The sequence below is a fragment of the Apodemus sylvaticus genome, chromosome 3, assembly GCF_947179515.1.
Source record: "Apodemus sylvaticus chromosome 3, mApoSyl1.1, whole genome shotgun sequence".
Classification (NCBI taxonomy): domain Eukaryota; kingdom Metazoa; phylum Chordata; class Mammalia; order Rodentia; family Muridae; genus Apodemus; species Apodemus sylvaticus.
Genome location: NC_067474.1, coordinates 95,279,026 through 95,295,938, shown reverse-complemented (window position 1 = coordinate 95,295,938; position 16,913 = coordinate 95,279,026). Strand labels below are relative to the sequence as shown.

The 16,913-nt window shown below is 42.2% G+C and overlaps 1 protein-coding gene across 5 annotated transcripts in view; it reads left to right on the top strand.

Annotated features, from left to right (window-relative positions):
- Positions 1-224: 224 nt before the first annotated feature.
- The window catches only part of Nfib (nuclear factor I B), a 212,297-nt gene continuing 195,608 nt past the window's right edge, over positions 225-16,913 (top strand). For 2 of the 5 annotated variants that reach the window (XM_052176682.1, XM_052176681.1), the window contains exons 1-2: positions 225-935; positions 6,730-7,261. In XM_052176682.1, the coding sequence (XP_052032642.1) occupies positions 906-935; positions 6,730-7,261 (562 nt within the window). In that variant the 5' untranslated portion in view covers positions 225-905. The remainder of the gene's footprint in view (positions 936-6,729; positions 7,262-16,913) is intronic. The other 3 variants (XM_052176683.1, XM_052176684.1, XM_052176685.1) reach the window with 3 other exon arrangements.

Genomic DNA, 16,913 nt, shown 5'->3' with positions numbered 1-16,913 from the left:
AAGCGGGATCTATCGTTTGGGATTTTTTCAGGAGGTCCTTCCGATCCCTTCCGTGGGCTGTGGGCAGCGGCACCGGCAGCGGAGTCCACGCTCGGCGGGTCAGACGCGGGGCGAGGCGGGCGGGCGGCGGTGCGGCGGTGCAGGAGCGCAGCAAAGGCTTTTCCGCCCGGGAGCTCCGCGCCTGCGTCCCCTCCCTCACCCCGGCCTCTCCCTGCTCCCCCCTCCCCACCCCCACCCGGCCCTCTCCGGCGCGCGCCCCGCCACCCGCGCGCACTCGCTTGCGCTCCCCCTCGCGCACACACATGGTCGGCTCGCGGCAAAGTTTCGCCTGCGATCGCCACTCCCGGATCCTGCTGCAGTGTTGGCGGCGGTAACCTTGAACTTTCCCAGCGCGGTGACACATTCTCCTCGCTTTCCCCACCGCCCGGCCTCCTGCGCCCCCCTCCCCGCCTTTTTTTTTTTAAAAAAGCATTTCACCACTCACTACCACCCCAATCCAACCCACACCGAACCCTCGCACCCCAAGCCCCCAACAACAACAACAACAACAACAACAACAACAACAGCAACTGCAAAACAGAAAACAAATCCCTTAAACCGGGCGACCAGCAGCCTGCACCGGCGGCGGCGGCCTCGGAGAGCTCGGCCGGCGCGCGCGAACCGCAAGAGGGTTAAAAGTGTAGATTGGATTTCACCCCGGGAAATCTAGCTCGCCGAGTGAACTTGAATCTTTGGCTATTTAAGGAGGACTGGGTTTGTTGCGAAGTTGCGGTGATCCGGCGCAGAGCCCCGTTCTGATTGATCGCATCGCTGGGCTCAGATGACTGTAAAATGAATAGATGAAATCCTTGCTTCTCGAAGATTTTCTTGGGCATCTCCGGGAAAGTGCGTTTTAAGGCGAAGTCATGATGTATTCTCCCATCTGTCTCACTCAGGTACTTATCTCGGTCGCTTTCTCGAGCTTTCTCTGGCCCCAGACGTCTTTGTTGTGTCTTCTTGCTCTAGTGCTGCAGACCCTCAAAGGCTTTGCCTAACCTTGGCACACCCTGGTCTTCCCCGACAAGTAGTGCTGGAGTTGCGGTAGGCTGTGCGGGCGGCGTGGGACCACGGCTGCCGTGTGCGCCCATCCCAGCGCCCAAGCGGGGAGAGCCGGCACCGGGCGGGAGAGGCTGCTAGGGTGGGCCGGGCCGAGACCTGTGGCCATGAGCCCCTGTCCGCCCCCCCAGAGCCTGCGGCGACGGCGGCGGCGGTGGTGGCCGCGGCGGCACCCTCACTCCCCGGCCGGTGTGTGTAGGGCGGACTCCGGCTTGGGAGCGGCTGTAGAGGGACTCTTGGGCAAGGGGCTGAGAACTAGGCTTGAGCGCCTTTGGACTCAGCTGCCCGCAGTGGGCGGGTGACGCCGCCGGTCTAGGTGGTGGTCCAAAGGACCTATTACTTTGCGTATTTGGGGACCCAAGGTCCTGTCCTACAGTGACCCACACTTTGGGTTTTTAGAGACCTCACTTCAGAGGCGATCTTTATCCTGACCGGAGTTGAGTTGTTTGTGGTGAATTATTAGGATTTTTAGGACACTTTTGTTTTAAAAGTGAGACTTGTTCAGTTGATGATATTTGAACATTGCTCGCAAGGCATAAAGTAGTGGCAGAAAAGTGAGGTCATTTTTTTTTAAACTTGGAAATTTGCCCTAAGGAACAATGAATGTTAGGAGGTAAAACGCTGTCTTTATACCTAGAAACCCAGACCAGTTTCTGTCCCTTCAATCAGATTGTAAAATGAAAAAGTGATCAGATCCCAGCGACTTACCTGGGCGCGCTTTCATCTTTCCATGGATGCCGGACGAACTCACCAACCTATGATAGCTTAAACAGCTTAGTCCAGAACTGTTAATTTACAGCAGTTAATTCAGCCTTGAAAGTTATGCGACAGTTTACTCCCAACTTTAAATAGTATGAATCTAGACTAGTCATTGAAAATTTTCATCGACATTGTCATAAAAGCGAAACAGAATTGTCTAGTTTTGGTTGTCTTAAAGTTTTTAAAAACTAATATTATGACGATGCATTTTTATAATGAACAAATAATTAAGATTTCGATTGTATGACAATTAGAAACCATTGTGATTCAAAAGGACTGCGGCATTCATAAATTGTGAATGAAGATGAAAACAACGATAAGGGGCATTCGGTGATTGGACACAGCCCTGTAGCTTTTTGGCTGACACATTTTTTATTGTTTATATTTTGTTTGGCATCTGAGTATGATTAACTTAGATATGGCTATTTTAAGCAAGTAGACGTGCACTTTAAATTTAACAAAACTGGAAAAATGGGTTGTTTGAGTTATTTGTATTTTAGAAGCTGGGAATGACAGTAACCCAGGGATAGGAAAGCCTGAGCTCAGGTACAACACAACACCCTAGTGGTAAAAGTTTCTTTTATTTATTCATCTGCAGGCTCTTCTTTTTTCTTTTTTTCTTTCTTTCCATCTCTTTCTGGAAAACCATGAGCATTTCTATTCTTCCTACATTGTGATTAAAGGAAGCAGACTGAAGTAAGCTATTCCTTCACCAGACATGGCCTAGCTTGTTCTTACCTGAGAAGGACTGGACAATCGGCGTGCAACTCCATATTTGTATTTCCAGCACTTGTTTTGGGGGGAACTGCTAACAATTGCATTGCATTTTTTGTCTCTCCTAAATAAGCATTAGAAAGTCACCAGCTCCATCTTAATTTGTGAATGTTGGAACTACTATTGCAGAATCCTGACACATGGGATGTTAGGGCCCTGCACAATCACCCAGCTATCACGTTGCTATTCACGGACACATACTTACCAACAGTAATTCAGAATGATGACTACATAGTCTTTGTTATTTTAGCAGTATAAATCTGGGTTGATGTATTAGCACTGTTTTGGAACTTAAGGCCTCTCAGAGAAGGAGCTTCAGTTTTAGAATTCTCAATTACAGTCACTTTATTACTTTGTAGGTAACTTAAAGAATTGCATAAGTGAACAAATATTAAAGTGTTACTTTTGTATCAGACGAGTAGTTTAGTTTTATGTCGCAGGAGCATGATAGCTGCCTCACAACCTGCTTTGAGACATATAGATACAAAGTAAACTTCATTGTTAATTTGTTAGAAACTTTAAGAAGTACCTCAGGTTTTACATGAACGCATTTAGGTTTTTTAAAATCCTAATTTAAATGATGCTACCATTAAACATATTTAGCAAAATGGCTTGATGTAGTATCATCATAAATCAGTATTTGTAGGTCAGTATGAATAAAATGAAAATTAAGGAACGTCTCTGTTTTGATATTTCATTTTCTCTGCACACAAGCATCTGGTGCAACCCTCAGTTTGCATGATGATGCTTTTCTTTCATTGCCATTCAACTTCTTTCAGCATTTTTTCAGGGTTTATTGTTACATAGCGATGAGGCTGCAGGAGCACACACTATTTACTCTCCCATCACTACGGTGGGCCAGTTTTCCAACCCTTTCATGGAAACTATTGTTTCCGTGAAGTAGAATGAATAAGTCTAGTTAAGCAATATATTTTTATGTTTATATCTGGAACTTTAACTTGTCTATTTATTCCATCAATTTACTTCAACACGGGAAAGTTTTATAAGAAAAAAGACTCTCACTGGACATCCATGTGTTTTAAGGAAAATTCTGAGTCAACTTGTCCATATATCTTAGTGTAGGGACTTTAAATGTTAAATCACCTCCATGATTTGATTTTAAAAGCAATTTTGATAATTTCTTGTGATTGTGATAGTCCATTAGTTAGGATATTCGAATGCCTTAATCCTGTTTGTTTTTTCCATGTGGGGACAGCCACTTTCCCGATACATGCCACTTAAAATTATTAAGAATATATTATGATGCAGCTCTAGAAAGCAGTCACACATAGGCAATGACATTTAGACATGAGATCCAAAAGTATATATGAACATTGCCTATCTGCACTCATTATCATTTTGGGATGGCATGTTTTCTTCTGAAGTAAATGTTCAACTTAAAGTTGAATCTACATGATAAGGAAGCTCCAAAAGATATTAAGGCAAATTGGTGGGCTGAGAAAGTTTGCCACTTCTGTTTATCAATAAAAGAAGTTAATATTTTAAAACAATACTTGCCGTCAGTAACAGCAAACCCAAGACAACAGTAAAACAGTATTATTTTTTTTCCAAGCCGGCTATGAGTTTCCAAATTCAACTTACAAATTGGCATCCTTGTGGTGTGATACAGTTGTTTAGAATTTAAAATTTGTTATATGTTAGATGATGTTGTTTATTGTCGAGCGTCAAATCTCAAAACTACTTAATCAGAAGTTACGTTTGATGTGCATATAAGAAAATGAAATGTCACTGAACATAGTATTTAGGCATCTAAGTACTTCAGTGTTCCTGGATTGCTTAATAGCCATTAAATAATGGTGCATTTTACGCAGCGTGGTGAGGGTAAAAGGGGCAGGGCAAAGTACTCTCCTCCACTTCTCATTTACAGAAGCGTAGATGCATGTTTTTAAATCGTATCAGTAAATCACAGTAAAAGTCAGATCATAGGAAGTGAGTCCAGAAAGCCCATTTCAGCCCACATTTCCTTGAGCAGACAGCCTTCCCTTTTGCATATATTTTGAAGGGAGGGGATGAACAAAGTTTTTACAGTTACAGTGGGAGCTCAGAGCATGGCATCAGAAAGTGTACGGGGCTGGGATGTCTTCTCATGGGCTGTGGTTGCTGCGAGCAGGGCTGCCTTCCCACACAAAGAGCAGATTGTGGTTTAACTCTTTCCACGGTCCCCTTTAATGTGCCCACATAGTAACTGAATTGTTCAAATCTCTGCTGGAAAGTACTGATCGGTTTAATTTCCTCCATGGCATTTGGCTATGCCTCATGCTGCGATGTCATCAGCTACATTCTGTATTATAAAAATTTGACTCATTCTTAGTCGGCAATATGTCAGAATACTCGATAACTGCATTATTGATTAGGGGAGAAATATACCTGTTCTGGGTCTGAACCGCAGACTGCTAATATGTTGTAGTCTTCTGCACTCAAACCTTGAATTTTATCTTACAAAGGCTTCCATGGAGATCAGAATTCTGGGGCGGCTTCTTTGTTGGGATGTCATTAGTTTACTTTGAACACCTTTATCTTATGAAATTAGCCACTTTGTGAGACTCTTCACTCCACATGCTTCAGAGTAACTAACCCAAGCAAGTAAATTCTGGCTTGGGATATGACCTATTAGAGAAACTTATTTTGTGGTTTGGATGACAGAACAGTCAACATGACCAGAAAAAATGGTTGTGATGGAGTTCTCCTGTGCCTCAGTGCATGGCTTGTTGCAGTCACATAGTGTACATGTGTGGGATGCTGTTCTTTCTCTCTGAACAGCAATAGGTCTGAGCTTAGATGGCCGGCTTTACCTAAGTCAGGAAGTAGTGAAACACTGACTCCATTTGGAAGTAACCTGAAATATTTGTAGGTAGAGATGATCTGCATACAATGCCTGACAGCCCCATCCCTTTAAAAGGCTCAGATAAAACAGACAGAAAAAAAAAATGCTGGGCCTCAAGGTAAATCACTTTCTTCACAGTCATATAGTTGGGAGCTTACGGTCTCCCAAGCACATGTATGTGTGAATCCATGGCCCTGCCCCGTGTTCCGTCTGTGCAGCACATGAACTGTAGGGATTCCACAAAAGCAGTGACCGGCTAGGGTGCATTCCTGGTGTCACTGTGCCACAGCATTCAGAGAAACAAAGAGTAGAAAGTTGGTGCCAAGTTGCGAATTTTCATTGTTCGCCTCAGATTGATTTTTAAGGGCTTTGAATAATTGCCATACTCGTGTGATCGGTTAACAAATTAACTGACTCCGTGGGGCTTCAGAGTGAGTCTGTTGGAGAAACCCGTCATGCTGGAAGCTAAGGTTGGAGGTGCAGGGAGAGAATGCACTGTTCGGAGTACGGAAACCTTGTGTTCAGAACACTGATAGCCAAGCTGTGTCCTTTGCCCACTTTCCCTCGCTGCATACTGGTTTCTCTCGTGACCACTCTTGGAATGGTGCTGTTTCAGTGTTGGAATGTTGGACGTTTGATAAGAAAATGGATCAAGTTTAATGGCGCATGCTCTTTGTGCCCCCAGCAGCCTCTTGCTGAGAGCATACTCTGAAGCGGGAACTGTGGCATTACAGTGGGCATCTGCTGCTTTGTGTTTCTGTACCACAGAGAAGAGAAATGAACTGTGCCATCGCTCCTGCCTTCTGAGAAGCTCTGCTCCGATTTAACAAAACAAAAACAAAAACAAACCACTGTGCTCCTTGTGAAATGGTACTACATAGCTATTTGGTCAATCAAATATTTAGATATTAAATTTGGTGCCATGCGCCTTATTTTAAAGGATGTAGATGCGAGGCAGTGAGATGGGAACAAGGGGCATAGGACCGGAGCAGAACTACAAAATAAAACCTTATTTTCTCTGCAGGAGAGAGAAGCAGTTTATGAATTTTGGTGGAGAGAGGGTATACTTTATTTTTTTCTTGATCTGCTCTTTTGTTCATTTTAAATGTGAAAATAATGTTATTTTTTTTTGAAAGTAAGTTTTTGTGCTGAGTTGGGAGATTGTGTCTTTTGTTTTTTGTTTTTGTTTTTTTTCTGTTTTTTTTATCACTGGAAATTAGACTGACTGTCCAGTTCTTCTTCCCCATCTTCTGCAGGATGAATTCCACCCATTCATCGAGGCGCTTCTTCCACACGTCCGTGCCATCGCCTACACTTGGTTCAACCTGCAGGCTCGAAAACGCAAGTACTTTAAAAAGCATGAGAAGCGAATGTCGAAGGATGAAGAAAGGGCAGTCAAAGATGAGTTGCTCAGTGAAAAGCCTGAGATCAAACAGAAGTGGGCATCCAGGCTTCTGGCCAAGCTGCGTAAAGATATCCGCCAGGAGTACCGGGAGGACTTTGTGCTTACCGTGACTGGCAAGAAGCACCCGTGCTGTGTCTTATCCAATCCAGACCAGAAGGGTAAGATTAGGAGGATCGACTGCCTGCGACAGGCAGACAAAGTCTGGCGTCTGGATCTAGTCATGGTGATCCTGTTCAAAGGCATCCCTTTGGAGAGTACCGATGGAGAGCGACTGATGAAGTCCCCGCACTGCACGAACCCAGCACTTTGTGTCCAGCCACACCATATCACAGTATCAGTTAAGGAGCTTGACTTGTTTTTGGCATACTACGTGCAGGAGCAAGGTAGGAGCAGATTGTTCTTTCTTCTAGCATGGTAAACACGGCACATACACCTCCAGATACGGGGATCTCTGGCTTGGACCAGAGCGTCCTGGAGGCCTCCAGATGTCCTCTGCCCCCTCTGGGAGCCTTGGTGTGCCCAGTTGTACTCTATGTCCATGGTCATGTGGGAGCTATGATGATGGACATGGAGCCTCCCTACCTGGAAGGGCTTCCTTCTGCGTTTGAAGGACGACCGAAAGGACAGTCAGACACGGGGTAGTCTAAGAAACACAGTTGACTACACCCTGCTTTCTGTGCTGGGTTGCTTTCCACCACCATCTGAAAACATCTGATGGCAGTCAAAGCACGGTTTAATAATCTCTGTACCAGTCTCTTACCTAACGAGGCAGATGAACTTTGTTCAGGAGTCTGGCGGTGGCTGTACCAAAAAAAAAAAAAAAAAAAAAATCAAATTAGCTTTTACTATTACAAAATATCTAAGCTGGTCATTATCGAAATACATATCTGGCAGAGAGGTCTAGATTCATGTAGTTTCCATATTTCTAGCAGCACGTCCTTTCGATTGTGCCGTGTGCACTGTAGATTTAAAGGGACACAGCTCTAGTTTGAATAATTTATAATACTTTCCCAGAGTGACCAGGGAACACTTTCTATTATTAGTTGGCTTGAATGCAAATTCATAAAGCTTCCCAAAGAAGAAGAAGTCACAGCTTTCTTCACAGAGCATCACAGAGCAAACCAGAAAGTGGACTGGTTACACTGGTTTAAAATAAATCTCAAAAGAATGTAGAGGCATCGTGCCGGCCCGTGTTTACAGTCCTCGATAAAGGGTGCTGTAAATGTCACCTGGATGGTGCGGGATAGGTGGGGTGGGGGTGGGGGGGTGCCAGGGAGCTTTGGGTTAATGAACTATGTGTCTTCGTTGTTGCTGTTTTTATTTAAGAAGGTGAGACTTTTGACTTTGTTTTCTTCAAATCAGCGTGTCAGGATACAGTCCACCACATAGGAAAGCCTCATACGGAAAGTGGCCTGGACTTTGGGCTGCCACAGATGGTGGGTCACTTCTGAACTTGGCCTGGTGGGAGGGGAGATGGCCTGTAGATAGCCAGGTGGCAGACAGTTATCCAATGCCCATTATATAAATATGGGGTTTAATAAATTGAGGTACGTTATTGTCATCCAGAAAAGTGAGATGAGGAAACTTATCTTATGACTCAGACCTCGGTGTAGAACTTACTGTGTGCCCTTGGCCTTGATTTTCTCTTGAATTAGTTCTGGAGAAATACTGAGTGTCATCTCCAGTTCCTTACTTTGATTTTAAATAACAATGTTGGATATCATCATTTGGAAGTGTTGTCTCTTAACAAACAGAAACACCACATCTGTTATTTCCCTGTGTTTAGGACTAAAATTCAAGTAATGATGAGTGGGAAAATATATATTTTCATCCTTAATGTCCTAAAATAAAAACTTATTAACACATTGACAATTTGATTGACAGCTGTCTCAGAGGCGGCATTTTAAGGTGGGCTACGTGCATGTGTTGGATTGACTACGTGTTGTAAGTGTTGTAAAAGTCTCTGGTTAGAAGGAAAAGTTTTGCAAAGTGGGTCAAACAACTCTTTAGTCGGGAAGGAAGATCTGTGCAATGTTCCCCCTTTAACTCTTGATGGTTAGGCACTAAGTGGACAGAGATGCCAATTTATCCCAGGGCAGGCAGCCAGATTTCTTAGTTTTGTTGGGCTGACAATAGACACTATCCTTTGGATTTAGGAAGATAGATTGAAAAAATAAAAAATAAAAAATATAACACACACACACACATATATATATATATTGCATGACACTAGTGGTCACGATAATCATGATGCTTTGAGTCAAATCTTAGTGACTGTGTTTTCAGATAAAATATTGATACAATATGAAAAAACGTTTTGGTATTCTCCCTGTACTCTGCCACCTGCCCTCCCATCATCTGGCCACTTCTTACAAGAGTCACAGCCCAGCGCTTTCCTGTTTTCTCTTTTTCAAGATTTATATCTTTTATTTGTGAACTGTGAGTTGACTGTCATTTTGCACAGTAGCTGAGTAAAGAGAGAAGATTCTCAAAGATAAGTCTACAAACACCCTGGGTGCTTCGTCTCACATTACAACTTTTTTATTTCTCCTCTAAGTACATGAAATCATACTTACTGTACTTTAGAAATTAGATAAAGAAAAGAGGAAAACATGAAGGAAGAATTAACACAGAAAAGAAAATTTATATCAGAATGAGCAACAAAATGACGTCCCCTTATCCTTCCTATCCCCTTATAAGGGACTGGGAGAAAAACAGGAGGAAGAACAGAGAGAATGCCAAAGATGGTTGCCACTGGCACCAGGATTGGCATCAGACCCTCTTTGTTTAGCTCAGGATGCCTGTGATTTGTTAGCTGGCATCCGCATTACAGTGTGGAGTGATGTTACAATATATTGACAATTTCCAGATCTAGAAATGTCAATAGTCCTCTTGGCTATTTGCAGGTCACATGCTTCGTCTCTAATGGAAGACGAAACAGAGACGGACTGATAATAAACTTCCATTGTCGACCAACTTCCCGTTGCTTCTCTTTCTCCCTCCTCTCTTGGTTCGACCCACACGTATCCTTTCTCCTTCCCCAGCAACATCATCTTTTCTGAAATGTGGAAAGAGTTACTGAGGCTTTGACACGAACTGTAATGCTACATCTGCATCTGATATAGTTTTTGGGAGAGATTTATATAATTTGAAATCATTTTTGATATGTAGTTTATCAGGTTTTTGTATAACAGGGCAACATTTTGTTCAAAGCTCAATGTCTTTGTTACTCAGCGTCTTCCCTTTCATATAGCCTGGTTGACCGCAATTCAGTCCATTTTATTCTTTTATTCACATTAGTGAAGGGTCATATGAAATATAGTTACTTATGAAATTATATGCCTTCGTTTTACCTAACATTTGTTGACTGATTTGGGGAGTAGCTGTGTTTAAGGCCATAAGAAATCATTTGATGCTATTGGCTCAGAGGGCTGCAAGTCGGCTGTTCCGTTGCTACAAGAACCGCCATTTTGTTTGTGAAGTGCCAGGCGAGGGGGAAAAAAAGGCAGACACTGTGTTTGATGCCAATAATGGTTGCCAGTGGCACCGAGGTTGGCATCAGACCCTCTTTGTCTAGCTGCTGAATGCCTTTGATTCGTTGGTTGGCATCCGCATTGCAGTGGGCACACTGGAAAGTTTTTGACAATCCCTGAATGAAAGCTTCGTGCTCCTCTGCTGCAGCAGAGCTTGGCTAATAGAAAACCCTTCCCTTTTCTCCCTCCAAAGGCTTAAAAAAAAGATTGTGACAAATTAAGGAAAAAATCATTCTAAAATGGGCTTCATATCCCCGAAGATATTAAAATGTCCAATGATGGTTGGGCAGGTGGTACCTAGTCCCCAGATTGTCTTTGTTATTGCATTCATCCAAACAAAGCAAAGAAAACAAAATGAAAACCAGCAAGCCTTGTGCAGTCCACCTTCCCAGGACGTATCGTCCTATAAAGTACAGGGGATGCTGTGTCAAGTGTGGGGACATGCTCAGTGTAGTGATGCAAAAGTACACCCATTATAACTGACTCTTGCTTTCAGTTACATGCCTATTTATTTCTTATTCAATTAATAATTCTCTCAGTTTTTAAACCTCCTCATTTTTTAGTAGTTTATTGGGAGGCCCTCACTTCCCCCTCTAGTTAACAATGTGTACAATGAACATGTGAAAAGCAGAAAACCTAATAAGGGAAGTACATGCTAAAGTCTGATATAAATAAATCACTCCTGACCTCTTCAATGCTGCAACAAGATATTGCAAACATTCTTCGTACACAATTCCACAAACTGGGGGAGTGTGAGGCTCGAGGTGGGCGGGGGAGGGGGGAACAGGCAACAACTGTAAAGCTAAAATAATTTCGGTTCAACTTTCCTAGATAGTTAACATTAATATTGCTTCCCTGTTAACCACTATTATCTCATTAATTAATAAGAAGGATTAGCGTTCTACCCAAAGGGCTACACATACACAGAAGGAAGTGTGGCTTATGGGAGGCCTTGAGTCGCCAGACTGTGTCCAGTCTGGAGCCAGAAGACGCAGGGTTGCTGGTGGGGTGGGGGGCGTGTAAAGGGCTGCTGGGAAAAACAAGGACTGGGTTTTTTCTGAGCCAGAGATGGTTTTTAAAGAAACGAGAGGTCACAACACAAAGCTTAAAGACCTCTAGAGATAGTGTCTGCTGTTATGAATTAGCAGATGGGAGTTTAAAGCAAGTCAGCTTCAGTGAGTTTTGGCCCCTACTTTCCACTCTTATTAGATATGTTTTTGGAGTATGGCTGGGTTCCACAGGGTAGCTCACTTCCATCCTGAACAAGGAGCTTCCTTCGGTCTTGGGGCTCCTTAGCGTTAATCGTGATCCATCGTCACAGGGCAGCTTTCTTTTTTTTCTTTTTCTTTCTTTCTTTTTTTTTTTTTTTAGCTTGATTGTTAAGCTATGTCATAGTTGAGGCGTATTCTGAAGTAGTGAAACATGGGACTTGCTCAGAAGGGAAGTTGTAATCATTATTGTCTTTGAAACAGAACCCTTCCTGCTTGTCACATGGTATTAGTGAGGACGAACATGTAGAGAGTGATTTTCCTCCTTCAGCTACTGCAGCTTAGAATCCTTCTGGGTAACAATTATTTCTTTATGAAAAGCTTAAATAGATAATTGTTTGCAAGTTGACAGCACATTTTAACATTTTAATAATTTTCACTTCATTTGCAGGTATTTCCCATTGTGGGAGAAAATAAGCTTTCATAACTTGTTTAAGTGAGGCAGCTCTGCGCGGTGATTTGGTGGGCTTGCATTGTGACACCAGAGAGCATGAATTTGTGTGTAGCATAAATACTTTGGATGTGTATTTGATTTAGGGAAATGCTGTTTTAAGTTTTCCCATCCTGGTACCCTGTCCTTGACTGAACTCCTGAACCCTGGTATGCATTTGTTTTCATTCTTTTTCATACACAATTCACAAGATAAAGGAGGGCTCTTGTTGGTATGTTTTGCCCCTAGGCTTAATGAGACCTTTGTTAGAACATATATTGTAAAATGAGATACTTAGCAATTTTCCCACTGATAAGGACAAAACAGAGTCCATGGGGCCAGAAGTTCACCCTCTGTGCCATGGTGCCCCTGCCCCAAGATAGCTTTGCTAGACAACTCAAGAGTTAAATCCTGAGGCCCTGGCTGCCAGCTGGAAAGGTTGGCATCTGTGTCCTGATATGGCGAGGCAAGCTTCTGCATTGCTGTTAATATGGTCTTGCTTTTCAACGGCAGAGGGAAGAGAACACAGGAGCGACAAGAGATGGTGATAGGAACATCATTTGTTACAATTAGTGTTTTCAAGTATTCAAATAAATGATGCAAGGCAGGATTTTCTGAAGGCAGGAAAGGGTGGTAAGGCATCCTATGGAGGCATAAGCTTTAGACTTGGTTTCCTACCCTGTCCTCTCTCCCTTTTAGAGAACAGAATGTTTTGAAGTGAAAAAAATATGTGTATAGATTTTTGAGTGTTTGGAGTCACACACTTTGTACTCTGTGTCTCCCTCGAGTGAGAATCAAAATTGTGTTCATTGCACAGGAATGATAGTAATCTGGGGGCACTGAAGCCCGTAGTGTCAGGGAGGGTGGTTGGGTATTATACAGGCTAGCACCCTGCTCAGCACAGTGACATATGGCCTGGAGACCTCCGGTGTGCATAAGCGCATCCAAATGCAGAAGTATAGGTTTATGAAGGATTCAGTAGGATTTTAAAGTGTAAGTGGCTTTTTCTACCCTAAATTTGGAATTTGAGTACAAATTGCCAAAAGGAAATAAAAGATTTAATATCCATCGACTTTCCTTCGTTTTAATATGGTATTCCAGTTTGAATAAACAATCTAAGATAGTCAACTTAGTAGGGTCTTTATTCTCATGAGCCTTGATTCTGCTAAGTTAACACGAAAAAGTCTGTTTGTTGTGTGGCATTTCTGCTGTCTCTGCTGAACAGTTAGAATGCAGCACCTCAAGATGAAGGTGTTCATGGCTGAGTCTGAATTCTCTGCAGTTGCTAGTAGCTGAGATGCCTTAGTTTTCGTTTTTTGTTATCACAGTGACCTCAGGACAACTAAACTTACCTTCAAAGTAGTAGTTCCTGCCATATCTGGAGGAGGCTTCTGAGGAGTGGAGGCGGCACGCACGCCTCCCACTGGAAGTGATCAGCACTAACTAGCTGCACATGATATGTCTCCCACTGGAAGTGATCAGCACTAACTAGCTGCACATGATATGTCTCCCACTGGAAGTGATCAGCACTAACTAGCTGCACATGATGCACAGAACAAGGCCGGGCTCCTTTCGGAAAGTAGCTTCGATAAAGTTTCTTCTAGTTTATGAAAGAATAGCATTTTATAGTGCAGCGGTAATGGGAATTGAACTCATGACCCTGTGGGAGTTTTGTCAGCACACACACTGTGGCAGAGTAGCTAGCAGAACTTTCAAAGTAAGCTGTTCAGTCTCTTCTCTTCCATCCTTCCAAGGGAGAACCCAAGGCCCCATGGTTATGTGGTTGAAAACTCACGTCGGCCCAGTGGCTTGTCTCACACCGAGCACGGTGAGGAGTGGTACTTCCTCTGCTGCTGGGCCCACTTTTCTGTGGCAGTGTGGTACATTGTCTCATTTCAAAGTAACTTCTTAGGTTCTTGAACTCTAATTAAGTGCTGTGGTTAATTTAACAGAATTTGGTCGTTAGGATTTGGCTTAGAGAACATCGAATCATCAAATTGTAGGGGAGCTTGTGAGAACTGAGTGTGTTCAGCAAGGAGTGAGTTTGTGGGATTAGCTTGTATTAACTGAAAGTTACAGGATGCGAGGCTAATAACACCTGAGTGGTTGGGCTTGTTGGCTGTTACATTATTCAGATAAATGGCTACCAATTAACCAGGGAGGTGGAGAGACCTTGAGGCTGAATTAAGGGCTACACATTAAAAAAATAAAATTCTTATAATTTAAGTAAAACAGTAGTCTATTGGGGGGGGGGAGTGCAGCCAGCCATTCCTGTGTACCAATACATTGTTTATAATAAAACACTTAGACACATAGTCTTTCTGTTGGTGATGATAGTTGAAGCAGGACACTGTTGATGAATCACAGACAAATTAAAGAACCTTGAATAAAGACTGTATAATTGGGAATATGAAGTGATGGATGAAGTAATTTTATGAGCTGAAAAGTTGCCTGGAGGTTGTGTATTTTCAGAATCCCATTTTAAGGCACTTCAGAGCATGCATTAAGTTACTGATACAGCACAATCAGAAAACAGAATTTGTTCGGACAAGTACAAAGTGAAATAGGAACTGCCTTTGAAAAAAATCCGTAAACGCTAAATTCATGCAGTTTTAAAGTTACAGTTACCTTCAAGTATTTCTCAAAGTACGGAATTGAATAAGTACTAAGCACTGTTTTTTTTTTTAATACACAGAAAAATTTGATATTATATAAATCAAATATATCTTCCATAAAACTGGAAAAAGTATTTAACAGGTATTAATTACTATTAAGCAATATATACTCTGATACAGAAGGAAAATAGTTTTTTTTTTGAAAAGCTTGATTTTGTACGTTTATATTGGAAAAATGCAGACAAACATGGAATAGTTTTAACAGTAATGGCTTGAGAGTAGGGAAAATAAAATCTGACCAGAAATAGAGATGTTACTGAAGTTACTTGAAATGTATTTGGTAATTCATGTAAGTTGTAGACTCTACTTGTGTTTGTGTGAATGCCGGTGTGAAGGCTGGACCCATCTATTAGTGAATTGTAAAGTGTGAACAATGTTCTTGCTTAGGACAACTTGTATTTTATTATTCTGACATCTGCAGTTTCTGGATGGATTAGCCTAAATTTGCTATGCTATGTTAAAAGCCTTGTTTTATGAGGTTGGTCTCAGCTTCTGGCCTCGGTGTCAGGAACCCTGCTACGGGATGCAACTTGCCTTGTTAGGTTTAATTGACCAAAGCTGATGTGTTAAAACAATTCATTTGGGCTGTAACTTATGCCCTGGCTAAGTTGCTACCTGAATCCCTTGACCTTGACTTGTCTGGGTCATGAAATGGCTGTGAGCTGTTTGACCTTTGCATTGTGCCGCCATGTCACTGTTTCCTCTTATTCTTTTATGGTAATAGCTGACAAACAGGCCCCAGCCCATACTTTACACACCAGTGGATTCAAGGCGTCCCTCCTCAGTAGCTACATCTTCTGTTTGACATGGTCTGGCTGCAAAAGTGACTTTCCTTTGTTTGCTGACAGTGATGGGGACAAATTTGCTGCTTTGCTGGCTATGGGAGGTGGGGGATTGTGCAGCCTTGCTGGTTATGGAGGTGGGGGATTGTGTTCTGGAATCTGGAGGGATTTGAATCAATTCTTTGTGGGTTTCCAACTTGTGTGTTTTGTGTTGAATTGTCACAGTGTCCTTCCCCCATTCCTCTGAGGCTTACTTCTTAGTCCATTCCATTTATGGTTTCCTTAATTATTATTTTTCAACACTTTTAGCTGTTACAATAAAAGCATTTTATTGTCATTGTATAGGTTAAAGTGACAGATCTAGTTATGCACGTGGTTACTCGGTCCCTAATCTCAGGACAACTAGCTTAAACTTGGCATTATCGTTATTGTCCACTCTGGAAAGATTAGAAATGAGCGCTTTAAACTGGGTATACTGTCTTCCGCAATAGGTTACAGTTTTAAGGGAAACCTTTTCTTATTGAGGTAAATGGTTAAATTTCATGACGTAGTAGTGATCCATAGAAGTAAATAGGATGTTTTATTTCAGTGGGGACTTTTGGCAGTATATAAGGTTAATTGTTTATCTTAATGAGTATAAAATTGTTTTGCTGTTCCTCATAAAAACCCCATGTTCAAAAATGGCCAATTTTACCTTGGTTCCCTTCAAGGCAGTGAAATAATTTTATTTTAAAAATATTGGAAATGTCTTCTGAAACGTTAAAACACAGATATTTTTATCCTACTAATCTTTTCGTTGCCAAATATGACATTATAGTTCGTGATTTTTCCTATATTTGCCAGATTAAATGTTTAAAATGCAAACTGTTACATTTTATTTTTAAATTATTAGAGGAAAGAAGGAAGTTTAAGTTAAGAGCGTGCAGTTTTCTCCTGTGCTGCACACTGTTTGAACCAACAGATGAGACCCAGTGTGGCACTGAGGCCCTGGGAAAAACACTAGCATTGAGGGTTCTTGTTCATTTTTTTTTTCAACAAATAGCAGGTGAGAAACTTTCTTTAAAAAAAATTCTTTGAGTGATTGTATTAAACTGTCTTCTTGTAGGGATGCTCAGACATCAAGGAATTTGAATGGTTTTAAACTTTAACCCTGTTGATAATACATCTTAGGGTTCAGAGGGCAAGGACCTCCTCACCTGATCAGCAGCCCCAGAGTTCTTCTCTTTATAGAAACCTGTCAGAGCAGGAATGAGCCCACAGGCCTTTCTGATCACTCATGGGCCTCCCACAGGTAATGCTAACCTGGAGTGGCTCACTGAGCCCGTGGGTCACATGCCAGTGGAGTTG